This window comes from Pangasianodon hypophthalmus, chromosome 14, assembly GCF_027358585.1.
Source record: "Pangasianodon hypophthalmus isolate fPanHyp1 chromosome 14, fPanHyp1.pri, whole genome shotgun sequence".
Lineage (NCBI taxonomy): Eukaryota > Metazoa > Chordata > Actinopteri > Siluriformes > Pangasiidae > Pangasianodon > Pangasianodon hypophthalmus.
The window spans coordinates 23,992,102-24,006,302 of record NC_069723.1 but is presented as its reverse complement, the minus strand read 5'-3'; the positions used below and the strand labels follow the sequence as shown (position 1 = coordinate 24,006,302).

The following is a 14,201-nucleotide window of genomic DNA, read 5'->3' as shown; positions in this document are numbered from 1 at the left end:
TTTCACACCAGAGGCGCTGCTTGTTGATTGTGACGTCACAATGGCCTTTCTGGAGACGCGCGCGCTCCTGTAATGTTCAGTGCGCTGTTCAATTCAATCCCAACACGCAGCGCCACACTGAACATGGACATCAGACCACTGCCATGTTTCACTGACACATACATATACTGCACTGCTACTCATGCACTAGACACACTTACACATTCAACACATTCATAAATCACAGCGGATTAACAACTCATTAAACTCACAACTACAACAACAACAACAACAACAACACTGGAGCATCAAATACACAACTAAGTCCATTACAGCCAAAAAGCCTATGAATGAAAACAGCTATGAATGTCCTTATAGCATAAGCACAGGACAGATAGAGCCAGAAAATAAACACATGCAGCACAACAACAACAACAACAGCAGCAGCAGCATGTTCTTACCTTTAGAAGGTTTTCTTTCTTGTTTGCATTAAATTCCTTGAGAAGGATTGTAAAGTGCAATCTGTGCAGGATTTCATCTTCATTTCCCCCCCAATCGCTACCCGACTGATGATCACCAAATAATTGACCTTTCGAGGATGAAGACACCAGCCATGCTCTTGGTACAAACTCACCATTTTGTTTTGTGAAACAAACACATGCGTTTTGGAGAAGTGGCTCTCGTGCGTTTTGGAGATGTTTCTTTCCGATCCTGCAACATCCGCATCTTTATTTTGGCCTGAATCCGGGCTTCATCTGTTCATCTCTTTTCCCCTGCAGCCAGAAAACATTCCCTCAGCTTCGGTACAGTGGTGAAGAAATCCTGCTCCCGCTGTTCTTTGATGTGCTGAGCTTTGCGCTTTTGTGCTCCTCTCAAACTGTGTTCTCGCTCCAACATTTTGGTGGCTCTACACTCCACATGCAAACACGGCGCGTGCACTGCTGCACAGGACTGCCATCAAATCCACACAAACACACTGAACATTTGGGGGATAAAATGGCGTCTGTGCCCTGATAACATTTACCATCCTTTTCATTCTTTCCCGCAGAAAAAGTGCCAGAGCTGAACTGCTCATTTCCACATGCGTGCTTTATATATTTGACTCATCAGTCACTTGGACTCACTTGGCTAACAGTTAACATTAGTTGCATTTCAGCCAAACAAAAACCTTACACATATATATATAATAACAATATGAAGGTTATTCTTACCGTAACTTTTTCAAATTTGGAAAAGATTTCACTGCCAAAAACGAGAGTCACCACATGAAGGCAGCCACTTTTGATTTATTCATTCAAACGATAGCTACTGCCTGTAGTGCACACATCATCCACCAGGGGGCAGCAAACATGAGTCTGATTCAATACAACAGCTTTTTCAGGAATGTGTGTATATTTATATAAAAACACTACATACTGTGTAATATTACAGGAATGTGCAGAACATGTTTAAGGGTTTTTTTGATCAGGGTTGAGGTGGATCCAGAGTCTATCCTGGTAACACCGGGCACAAGGTGAGAGAATACCAGTCCATCACAGGGCACCGTACCCACACATTCACACCCAGGACCAGCTGCCATTTCCACACAAAACCAGAACTCATCATGTACAAGTGCAGAAAAATATAGAAACTACTTTATTTTTGAATTTTTTATTTTTATTTTAGTTAGTTCTAGATGCAATATTTCTACTTTTATTTTAGATGTTTTTTCCCCAAATGTACAATTTTCATTTTTTGTATTTTTTTATTATTTTAATTCTGTAGAATATGAGCTCCTGATGCAGAAATAATGAAATGTATTTTATTTGGTCTCAGAATGAGCTAAAAGAGGAGCAGATGAAATCCCAGCAGAGGATCCAGGAGAAGCAGAAGGTGGTGCAGGAGCTGAAACACGCCGTGGTCACTATTAAGGGAAGAAGTGAACAGAGAGATTCTCCTAAATACACACACAAACACACACAGATGCAGTGGCCCGTTAATCCACACTTACAAATGTATGAATTTCACTGCATCAGAAAACATGTCAAACCAAGTGGCATTTATTTTAACGAAAGAGAGCACACTTTTCAAGAAAAACATAAAAAATAGATTATGTTTAAAAATCTAAAAATAATGATTATACTGCTCATAATTAGAGTAAAAATTAATTTGGCACTGAAGGCTATTTTGGTTGTCACAGTTAATCCATAGTTAATGTGTTGAACTACATCATATGGTTACTCTGCTAGGGGCAACTGTATGAAATTGAAGGTAAGTTCAGAGATGAAGGGACTTGTGAATACAGATGGCATACTCATAATTATGAGTAAAATCAAGAAAAACAGGCAAGAAACAGCAGCAAGGATTGCTTGAGATATCATTGAATTATAATATATAATAAAGCTATTCAAAACAGGATCAGCGAGCATGGGTACAGAGGGAGAGTAATGCAACCGAATCCATTCATCAGCTTCTACAAGAAGAGAACAAGCGTGAAATCTGCAAAAGAACATACACAGAAAGCTTCTGGAGAACTGTCTTATTTTCCCTACTGCATGTCACTGCTCTGTTCTCCTCAGACAGAATGAGGTACAGTAAGGATGTGCTGTGTTTGGATCCAGAGTCAGATAACAGAAATCTAAAACAATAGACCCTCGTCATGACTTTAGTCCATTCCTGGTTAGTCAGCCTGACCATACTGTCAAGAGTTTTCAAGTCCCTTATGCACTGTTCAGTGTTGATCTTGGGGCTTGCAATGTCTTTGACCACTGAGTCTAGTTCAGACACTTCAAGAGGTCTGTGGACGTATATGACCTGGGGGAAGAACACATCGTTCCCGGCGTCTTGTCCAGCTCTGGGATGAGGAAACTGGATCGTGTGCATTTGAAGTGGGTGTTATATGATATAAGGTATTGATATGGTCACCCTGATCAGGTGGTTCCTGTCTTGGTCAGTTTGTTCTCAGAAGATTCAACGTCATCTTTGTCTGTGTCATGGTTGTTGTTTACCAGCAGTGTTTGCACAGCTTTTGCAAGCTCTTCATAATCTATTCCTCCTACAGCTCCTTTTTCCTCATCAGTTGTGGTTTGGATGCAGGAGGTGCAGAAAGAGGTGCAGGGGGAGGTGGAGTGATGACTGGAGGTGGGGATGCTGGCACTGGGGGCTCGTGAGGAGAGGGAGGAGGCTCGGCTATCTGCGGATACAAAGACAAACTCGTCGCAGCATCAAAGTCATCATTTATTGATTTATAGTAAATACCTGACCTCCCATCTTGTTTTCTCTTCTTTTCCTCACCAACGTCCTGTCTACACTTAGCTTCTTTTCCAATCTCTGAAACTCTCCCCACTTAAGTCCACCCCAGTATTCTTTTCTTCCAAAAGCTTCCTGCATTCTTCTAGTTTTATTACACTTAAGGTACCATTGTCATGAGGAGATCCGAGGAGACAGATGCACATGCAGAACTTCTTTATTTAGGGAACCATAACCCAAGGAAACACACACAGGGACAGATAACACCATAACACCAGGGTAACCAGAAACTGATCTAAACTAAGAAAACAAGACTATAAAATACTTAAACTATCAAAACACACTATGCAATAGTACAAACTATAACAAATGCAATAAAAACAAACACAAACATAATCTGACTTGAAGCAATGCTCCAGCAACTAAAAGAGAAAGAAAGAAGAAAAAAAAGAAAAGAAAGAAAAAAAAAACCCAAAGAACTTAAACAGAGCAACAAAGTCAAGAAAATATTAATACAGGAAATCAGGGAGACAACAGAAGAAGAAGTCCTGCGAGACAGCCAGGGTGCCTCTAGCGGCCCAAGGCGGAAGTGCCCCTGGATACCATGACAACCTTTTATTGGAAATTTCCCATTAATTAGTTTATACCATAGTTTCATTTGATTAATTTAATTTTTGCATTTCTTAAACAGATCATTGTTTCTTACTACTTGAGGACCCTATAATGATTTCGAGTATTATTATTTTTCTTTTCTTTATTTTATAGAGTGTATAAATTTCAGAAGACAGCCAGGTCAAAATAATAAACAATATTTCCTCTAATTATACAAATGAGATAACTGACCTGTTCAAAGAACAAAGAAACGAAAATACAAATTCTTCCCTCACTTCCTGTCTAAATTTGAAACAGGAGAACACGTTAAATACAACAGCACGACTTCCTTCTGACCACTCGTAATTATGCACTTTTTTTTTTACTTGAAAACGTCTAATTTAGACAGTTGTCCACTCACACCTCTGTGCACTCTTTCTCTCTCTTTACAACTTAGTATGTCTACTAAGAGAGTAGCAATTAATCAGATTGAATCCCATTCATTAAAAAATAGTGCAGATAAAACAAACAGATGACAAAAACCACTCTAACATAAGTCAAGTCAAATTTTATTTATAAAGCACATTTAAAGACAACAGTAATTGACCAAAGTGCTGTACATAACATCACATTAAATAACATCAGAAGACAAAGAATAAAACTACTTTTTAAGAGAAGATTTAAAAATAGCTAAAGACAGAACAGACCTCACTTATTTATATCTATTTATTATCAAGTACACTGCTGTTACCCTCATACAAAATCTATTCTATATGCACTGACTGCATTGACCGTAAACACTTGATAGGAGAGAAGAGAAACGGTATTTCGATTCCTCTGTATGTATGCACATATGGTGGCACTGACAAATAAAGAACGTTGAACCTTGAACATGAAAGGGGAGACTGTTCCAAAGTTTGGGACCAACCACAGAAAAGGCTCGATCACCCTAAATAATGACTTCAGTTTTACTTTCATTTAACTGCAGAAAATTGTTAGCCATCTAACATTTTATGTCCTAAAGACATTTAAAGACGGACCCAAATGGGCTGCTGCTATTTGACCTAAGTGCCAAATAAACTTGGGTATCATCAGCATAGCAGGGTTAGGAAATATTATAGTTCCAAAAAATAGTACCCAGGGGAAGCATATAAAGGGAAAACAAGAAGGGACCCAAGAAGGAACCTTGAGGAACACCACAAAATAAGGGGGCCAGTGAAGAAGAAAAATTTCCTATATTTACTGAGAAAGTCCTAAATTTCAGGTAAGAAGCAAACCACTGCAACTCTGGATGCCAACCACAGACTCTAGGCAAGTTAAAAGAATACTATGGTCAGTAGTATCAAAAGCAGCTCTAAGATCCACATTCAGTGCCATGTAAGGATCTAAAGCCTGATTAGAACTTGTCTAGGATATTTTAAAAAATTAATATGAGAGTGTAGCTGTGAATAAACAACCTTCTCCAGGACCTTTGAGATAACCGACAATTCGGAAATAGGCCTATAGTTACTGTGTAAAGCTGGATCAAGATGAGTTTTTTTTAAGCAAAGGCTGCACAATTGGAATGGCAGTTACAAAAACATCTTTCAAAAGACGTGCAGGGAGAACATCCATCACACAACATGAACACTTCATCTGAGAGATTAAGTCAGAGAGCTTGGCTGAGGAGACTGGTTGAAAGTTGGTTAAATAGCTGAGCAGAGGTGATCCCTGAAGGTGGTCAAATTTTCAAGGCATAATAAAAGAATGAATCTCTTCAGTTTTATGAATGAAAAAAATTCATCACAAGACTGAGGAGCATTCTCAGCACCAACAGCAAAAGGATTTAACACAGAGTCAATAGTATTAAACAATACTTTAGGCCTATTTGCATTCTGAGCCATTAATTTATTGAGATACTTTGATTTTGCCTCTTTCTCAGACCTCTGATAACTTGTTAAGCATGTCGTAAAAATGTCATGACACCTGCAGTTTGTCATTCTTCCACATTCTTGTCTAAGAGCTTGGGTGCAATCTTTAAACCAGGGCTGAAGAGTATCTTTCCCCTTAACTTTTCTGGACTTGAGAAGAGCGATAGAGTCTAAAGTAAGGGAGCACGTATTATTAAAAACATCAACCAGCTCTACAGTATCATTATTAAAAACATCTGTAAAGTGAGCCAGGTAATAATCTGAAACCTGGCTAGCAGTAGAGGCATGGATGACATGAGAGATGTTCGGAGACTGAGACACAGGATGAGGAGGGCAGAAACAAATAGATTCAAACATAACTGAATAATGATCAGAAATACCAGAATCCAAAACTTCAAGATTATTTACAGAAAAACCAGAAGACATTACAAGATATGATTAGGACCTGAGACAAAATGCACAAGATTCACAGGTTTAGATGGACAACGGAGATGAAGGTTAAAATCCCCAAGAACCAGCAATCTATCATAGCGAGACAATAAATCAGAGGGGAGTTGAGAAAATTGATGAACGAAGTCCTTGTGAAATTTGGGGGCCTGTACACCAGAGCACAAACAACAGAACCCAAAATATCAATCTTTAATAATTGAACCTCAAAGCTAAAGAACGTGTCTATGTTCGTAGGTATAGGCACATTAGGTTTTATTGCCTAATGTGAGGAGGTTTAGGACAAACTTGGCCACACTCAGGTCCCCTTGCTAGTGGCAGAGAAGTCCCTCACCTATCTTCTTGCCTTCCTGAGAGTGGTCGAAGACACGCTGGAAAAGCTGAAGGACTCATCATAGGACGTCGCGTGCTCACTCCCTTGGGACCATACAGCCGTGGCCCATGTGAGCACTTTGCCAGTCAACAGCATGACCAGTTGCGTGATCTTATATTTCTCTGGGCATGTGATGACTGAGGAAGCAGATAGGCAGGTTGCCTCCAGAGGAGTTAGTGAAGCTGTCGCGGTGGCATGGAGCTGTGCTAGCTGTGCTCTAAGCATGGCTATCTGCTGCTGTTGCTCTCTGACGAAGTGGCCCTGAGCCACTAGCACCTGACGCCACTCCAGATTACCTGCTGCATCCATGTTGAGGCTAAGTATTCTGTCAGGCAGCAGATATGTGTGCAAATGCAGGTACACAACAGCTTTATTTAGAAAGCTTTCAATCAGATCCAAAACATAAAGCAAAGACTAAGTCAAGAAACAGGCAATGGTCAAGCGAGGTGAAAACAGCATGAACAGCACAAAGCAAAAATCAGAAAACCAGAACTAGAATCAAAACCAGAGAGACTATTACACAATGAACTGCTCGGCAAAAACTGGTATGAAACACCGAGTGTATACTTCGAGTTGAGTCCTTATGTACTGTGGTGTGTAATGAGTTTCAGGTGAAGATGATCAGTAGTCAGGTGAGAGGGAACGTACGTGATGGGAGTTGGAGTCCTTGGAGGCCATGTCTGTAGGCAGCGTGGTGTTATGGATGATATAGTTGGACGCCGATTCCAGGGTTGACATGACACACTAGTGTTTGGATTTTGAAGATGTATAATTCAATAAAATGCATTTAATCAATTTTCCACAACAATAAGTGGGAAGAGAAATTGTTTAAAAATTTAAAAACTTTAAAACTTAGAACAGTATTTTTTTTTTAGATTTTAATACTTAAGTGTTTTCCTTTGATAAATCCTGTTTGATCTAGGTGTATAAGATATGAGTGTTTCAAGTCTTATAGTTCATGCTTGTTCTTTAATTTTCTCAAATACTCTTCAATAAAAATTGAAAAACCTTACTGGGAAACGAACTAAAATTTGCAGTAACCCCCAAAAAAGCCGTAAACAGAAGTGTTAAAGTATCTGATCTTATGTTTAGTTTAAGTACCAAAAGTACAGAAATGCTGTAAGTTCTTTCCAACTATCTGTGAACACAAGTCCAGTCTGCCAACTTCTTTGTTCCAAACTTTAATGTGTTCTGCTAATAAAAATATTAACAATAAAGACAAACACAGTATGAATTTAACATTCATGTGAATTTAAACGCCATTTTAAAAATTCATTATTCTTTTTGTATGTATCAGGATTGATGCTGTTTTTTTATACTGTATATAAACACGTGTCCTATTACAGACATTTAGGTATTTAAAGAACAGAAACGATGTGGGATGTGGTCCATACACACACCATCCATTCAGCATGAGCTGCTCATAACCACACTTACGTTAGCTAACAGGAGGCTAGCTTCTACTTAATTTCGGGAAAATAAATAAATAAATAAACAAACCACACTGAGTGATGTGTGTGTTTTCTGCTGATGGTGACAGACTGAATTTGGAGACTAAACTGATCATTTATTTTACCACAATTCATCAGTGTAATGCAGTCTTCAGTGGTGGCTAACGCTAGACAGCTAGCTGACACATGCTAACCTGACAGGATAACTATGTTGTTGGGAGATTAGCTAAAGATTAACTGTTAAAATAAAAATAAGGAGGATACTCTTTTTTATATCAGGAGCAGGATGGAGACCAAAACAGAAAACCAACACAAAGAGCAGATGACACTGCTGACCTGTTAGCCAAAACTAGCAAAGCTACTGACTGGGTTCTTTTCATTTCACAAAATTTCTTTCACAATTTGAATTTAGTCTCGATAATTTGATGGTTTAACATTGTTTCTTTTCTTTCTTAAAGGTAGATAGAGGAGGAACAAGGTTATTATCCATGTCCTGAGAGTCTCAATGCTTCCAGAAGACTGATCTGGCCATCAAGCCAAATACATTTTAAAACCTTTGTGATGTGAGTGTGTCTTTTCTTAATTGAGTCAGTGTTTTATTGAGTCAGTGTAACAGTGATGTGCTGTCAATGTGGTTTTACTGTAAAATATTCCAGCAATTATATAAATGCACATTCAAACATGCAACAGAGAAATTTGGAACAAGTCAGGCAAGTAATCTGACCATTCTTTAAAGCCCTACCTACTCTAACACATAACACACAAGAACAGGAAATTAACTAAAGAGATAACGAAACTCAGAACACTCAGAGTGCTGTTCTCTCTCTCTCTCTCTCTCTCTCGATCAGTGTGAGTGAGTGCAGGAAAATGGATCAGTTCAGCTGTTCAGTGTGTCTGGATCTCCTGAAGGATCCAGTGACTCTCCATTGTGGACATTGTTTCTGTAAGGTGTGTATTAATGGCCGCTGGGATCAGGAGGATGTGAAGGGAGTCTACAGCTGCCCCCAGTGTAGAGAGACTTTCACTCCAAGGCCTGTTCTACGCCGAAAAAACATGCTGGCTGAAGTGTTGGAGAAACTCAAGAAGAAGAAGAAACCCCAAGCTGCTCCTCCTGCTCACTGTTACACTGGACCAGGAGACGTGAAGTGCGATTTCTGCACTGGAATAAACCGCAAAGCTCTCAAGACCTGTCTGGTGTGTCTGGCCTCCTACTGTGAAGATCATCTTCAACCTCACTATCAGTCTCCGGCCTTTAAGAAGCACAAGTTGGTTGAAGCCTGTGCAGAGCTCCAAGAGAAGATCTGCTCTGAGCACGACAAACTGATGGAGATCTACTGTCGTACTGACCAAAGCTTCATCTGTTATCTGTGTACGATGGATCAACACAGAGACCATGATACTGTTGTAGCTAAAGCAGAAAGAACTGAAAAACAGGTGAGAACTGGATCTTATTATTCTTTTCCAACTCAATATATACAAATTTCTTTTTGTATAAAGTCTAATTCTATATACGTTCTAATGACATTTCTATTCAGTTGATTTGATCTGTTATAAGACGCAATCACTGTGAAGTGAATTGTTTTATTAAAAGTGTTGCTGGTAAGGAAGTATTAAACCAGTCAGACCAGACAGTGTACTTTAAACAGCCAACACCCAGCAACCTTCTTACACCATTTTACAGCTAAAGTCTTCACAAGACCATGTTAAAGCTCTGTAAGTGTTATTACTGTGTTGATGTTTATATTATTTTCAGTTAACATTAATATTTCTGCTAGCTGATTTTTTAAAATTTATTTAAATGTTTCCCATTTTTGCTATGTTTATTATTATTTTTTTTACTATAATTCTGCAGAGCATGAGCTCCAGAAATAGTGAAATGTATTTTATTTGGTCTCAGAATGAGCTAAAGGAGGAGCAGATGAAATCCCAGCAGAAGATCCAGGAGAAGCAGAAGAAGGTGCAGGAGCTGAAACAGACTGTGGACACTATTAAGGTGAGGAGTGAAAACACACACACACACAAAGAGAAAGACTTTAAACAGACCTCCATCATGTGTGTGTGTGTGTGTGTGTGTGTGTGTGTGTGCTAGCAGAAGCGTTCACAGGCAGCAGTAGATGACAGTGAGAGGATCTTTACTGAGCTGATCAGCTCCATGGAGAAAAAGCGCTCGGAGTTGAAGAAGCTGATCAGAGCTCAGGAGAAAGCTGAACTGAGTCGAGCTGAACGACTCCTGAAGCAACTAGAGCAGGAGATTGCTGATCATAAGAAGAGAGTCACTGAGCTGGAGCAGCTTTCACACACACACGATCACATCCACTTCCTCCAGGTAACACTCACTGTCTGATCTACAGAGGCCGCTGTTCCTCACAAAGTTTCCTCCTAAAAGCTCATTACAGCAACAATAAATGTTCCTGTCTGAGATCACAAGTGTGTCTTTGTGTCTGATTCAGTCTGAGATTCATTTGTACCTCTCCTACACTTTTCTCCTTCTCTATTATGTGTTTCCTCTCTGTAGAGTTTCCCGTCTCTCTGTGTTCCTCCTGGATGTGAGGACTCACCCAGCATCACTGTCAATCAACATCTCTCATTTGATGGAGTGAGGAAATCTCTCTCAGATCTGAAAAAACAAGTCGAGAAAATCTGTGAGAAGGAATTCAACAAAATCCATCCACAAGGTAAACAAGCAAACATTTGTGCTGCATCACATTAAAGAGAGCCATAAAATTCATATAACAGTAATAAGAAGTAAGCAGTGACAAGACTGCGTAAAACCACAAAGTATTAGCATTAGCCTTGAAAACTACATCAAGACAAATTTACCAGATACATAAAGTCAACAGAACCTAATCACAAATCCACAAACTAATATTATATTTTAGAGAGAACCGTAGTTACCTCCATGAATTCAAATATGAAGAGTCGCCCCACTGAGATGGTGACATTGTTGAGGTGTCTGTCTGAAACCAGATAGGAATCAAATTTTTTATATTCCTACTTTTAACTGTTTCCACATCATGTTTTCCATCTCCATTTTATCTCTGTGTTCCCACAGCTGGAGCAGTTCCGATGATTTTACCCTCAGAACCAAAAAGCAGAGAAGATTTTCTGCAGTGTAGGTGTAAAACACACACACACACACACTATATTTCATATAGAGCAGCATTACACAGGAACACAGACAGGTGTCTCTCTCTCTCACACACACACACACATTCATTATAAATCCTGTGATTAACATCTAACCTGTGCACCTTTTACTTTTTAGTTTTCTGTTATCTGACTCTGGATCCAAACACAGCACATCATGAACTCATTCTCTCTGAGGAGAACAGAGCGGTGACATGCAGTAAGACAAAACAACAATACTCTGATCATCCAGAGAGATTTGATTACTGGTGTCAGGTGTTGTGTAAGGAGAGTGTGTGTGGACGCTGTTACTGGGAGGTGGAGTGGAGCGGTGATGTGTCCATATCAGTCTCATATAAAGTGATCAGCAGGAAAGGAGGGGGTGACGAGTGTTTGTTTGGCTACAACAGTCAGTCCTGGAGTCTGGTGTGTTTTTTGTCCTCTGTCTCTTTCTGTCACAGTGACATTGAGACTGAGCTTCAAGGTCCAGCATCCTCCAGAATAGGAGTGTATGTGGATCACAGTGCAGGAACTCTGTCCTTCTACAGCGTCTCTGACACGATGAGGCTCCTCCACAGAGTCCACACCACATTCACTCAGCCTCTATACACTGGGTTCTGGATAGGTTCTTATGACTCAACAGTGAGATTACGTAATCCAATATGAAATGTTAGTAATAGCTTCAGTGGTAATATTTTGTGCAGAAACAGTAATGAATGTAACAGTAATGCATTGTTGTTGTTATTATTATTATTATTATTATTATTATTATTTAAAAATTTAAATTCAGTAGGATTTCAGTGCTGTATGAGCTGACTGCTTTTGACCAGACTTATAAAATATTAAGTAACTTAATTTTTTTTAACTCTGATGAATGTATGTTTACATGATGTATTTATGTTAATAAATCTCATTAATGCACAAAATTTCCAATATGAAGCTTGTAAAAATGTCTTATAGAATTCTGGGCTTTTTTAAGAAATAATAAAACTTACTCGAACTGCTGGATTTTTCTGCTGCTGATGTGTGTTCATGGGGATATTCACGAATATCCGCTGGTGCCTGTATTAATACATTTCTGGGGCCAAACACATAGCATGGATTTAACGGTTAGTTCCCGCCTCACCCATCCACTTTATATTGGGAACAAACTGGCTTGGGTTTAAGAAAATGCTAGAAATTATGATGGTGGATGTGGCTCCTGCCGCAGTGTAGCAAGAAGTGGGGTGTGTGTAGCTCTGGCCAGGGAGGCGTTGCTGTGGGCCGTCAGCGTTTGTGCTGTTATGATGACTCAGAAACCACCTGCCCCTGTGGGTTTACCCCTTGGAACTGACGTGTGATGAGTCTCTTCGCCATGCCTTTGACCAAGTGAGAGTAATCGATGGTCATATAATCCAGCCAGAGCTTGCACTCACCTACCCCTACTTTTTAGTTATTATAGATAGGTAAGATCGAGGAACTAAGGAAGAATTGACCCAATTGTTGGTACTGCAGAGCCATTGGACACGTGAGAATATTGCTTTGTGTTTGTCCTGGTGGATTATGTGGCGCAATATTCTGAAGCAGCGTCTCTTCACAACATCTCAGCATGCATTGTTGCACTTGTCTGTGTAATCTCCTGAGTTGGGCTCCCAAAAGAGATTCTGACTGAAAAGGGCACTAAATTTGTGTCACAGACACTATTCAGGTTTTACCAATTATTAGGGATTAAATCGATTTGCACACACAGACTAGGAGAAGGATTTAATCAGATGCTAAAAAAACATACTTTGTAAGTTTGTTCAGGAGAATGCGCAAAATTGGGATAAGTGGCTCAATCCCCTATTACTTGCAGTAAGAGAGGTCCCGCAAGCCCCCATGGGGTTCTCCCCATTTGAATTACTGTACACGAGCAAGCCTCATGGCTTCTTAGATGTCATTAGAGAAAATTGGGTGGAGGGACCTTCTAACAGCAAAAATGAAATTCAATATGTTCTGGACCTGAAAGCAAAACACCACAGCTTCAGTCAGCTAACACAGGAAACTTTGCATCAGGCCCACGAACGACATGCCGACTCTATGATGGGGTACTTAACTACGGTAATTTGCAGATGAGGTAATCATTTTACCAACCACGTCGAGCTCTAAATCACTTGGCAATCAACGTGGCAACGATCTTTTGAGGTCACACTGCCTGAGAGAAGTTAACTATTCAATTCAATTCATTTTTATTTGTATAGCGCTTTTTACAAAGGTCATTGTCTCAAAGCAGCTTTACACAAACAAAAGTAAAGTGAAGTGTGTGTGTGTGCCGTCTCTGATGAGCAAGCAGGGCGACGGTGGCAAGGAAAAACTCCCTGAGATGGTGATAGGAAGAAACCTTGAGAGGAACCAGGCTCAACAGAGAACCCATCCTCATATGGGTTTACACTGTAGTGTGCGTGTGTGTGAGCACAATGTGTGTTGGTGTAGTCCATGGAAAACAGCTGAAGCGTTTTCGTGGCAGTATGAAGCATTGCCGGTGGACAGGTCCAGAGTGAAGGGGGGGGAGGTCTGGATCACCGGCAGCTCAGGAGTGTAGCTCGGCAGGTGAACTATAAGGTCAGGTGAACAGATAGAGGCGATGCACTTCCAACATACCTCCTCAATCTCCTGAAACCATGATGATAGGTGGTTCCTGTGGCTCTAGTGACGGTGGTCCCCGAGAGGGAGGAGTTGGGACAGGAGGTAAGTCAAAAAATGTGTCCCAATTCACCCGGTTCCCTGTGGAGACTACCTCTCGCTGTCCCAGAGAGCACAGTTTGACAGGTTGCAAGGGGAATTTTCTGATGTTTTGACCTCTACCTGGTCTCCCGGACCTCATAGAACACTGCAGTGAGACTCCTCCTGGTGTGATTGTATGTAGCCACCCACACTAGTTACCTGAACACAACAAAATGTGGTTCGTAATGAACTCTATGCTATACTCGACATGGGAGTAATCGAGGAGTCTCACAGTGATTGGAGCGGTCTTGGTGCCCAAGGCTGACAGGTCGATCCATTTTTGTGTGGATTTTAATTCAATTCAGTTCAATTTTATTTGTGTAGCACTTTTAACAATGGACATTGTCACAAAGC

General features: G+C 40.1%; 1 protein-coding gene across 1 annotated transcript; it reads left to right on the top strand.

The window, feature by feature from the left end:
• The first annotated feature begins 8,773 nt into the window (after window positions 1–8,773).
• LOC128320065 (tripartite motif-containing protein 16-like) lies at window positions 8,774–12,104 on the top strand. Its single transcript, XM_053239602.1, has 6 exons — window positions 8,774–9,413; window positions 9,877–9,972; window positions 10,072–10,305; window positions 10,495–10,654; window positions 11,032–11,091; window positions 11,245–12,104. The coding sequence occupies exons 1-6, from the start codon at window positions 8,847–8,849 to the stop codon at window positions 11,769–11,771; spliced, it is 1,644 nt and encodes a 547-aa protein (XP_053095577.1). The 5' UTR covers window positions 8,774–8,846; the 3' UTR covers window positions 11,772–12,104.
• Window positions 12,105–14,201: the final 2,097 nt, after the last annotated feature.

Bases quoted from the DNA above. Each gene is read 5' to 3' on its own strand.
- LOC128320065 (XM_053239602.1), top strand. From the start codon at position 8,847: ATGGATCAGTTCAGCTGTTCAGTGTGTCTGGATCTCCTGAAGGATCCA. The intron at 9,414-9,876 runs GTGAGAACTGGA...ATTTGGTCTCAG, and splicing joins CAGAAAGAACTGAAAAACAG to AATGAGCTAAAGGAGGAGCA. The intron at 10,655-11,031 runs GTAAACAAGCAA...GTGTTCCCACAG, and splicing joins CAACAAAATCCATCCACAAG to CTGGAGCAGTTCCGATGATT.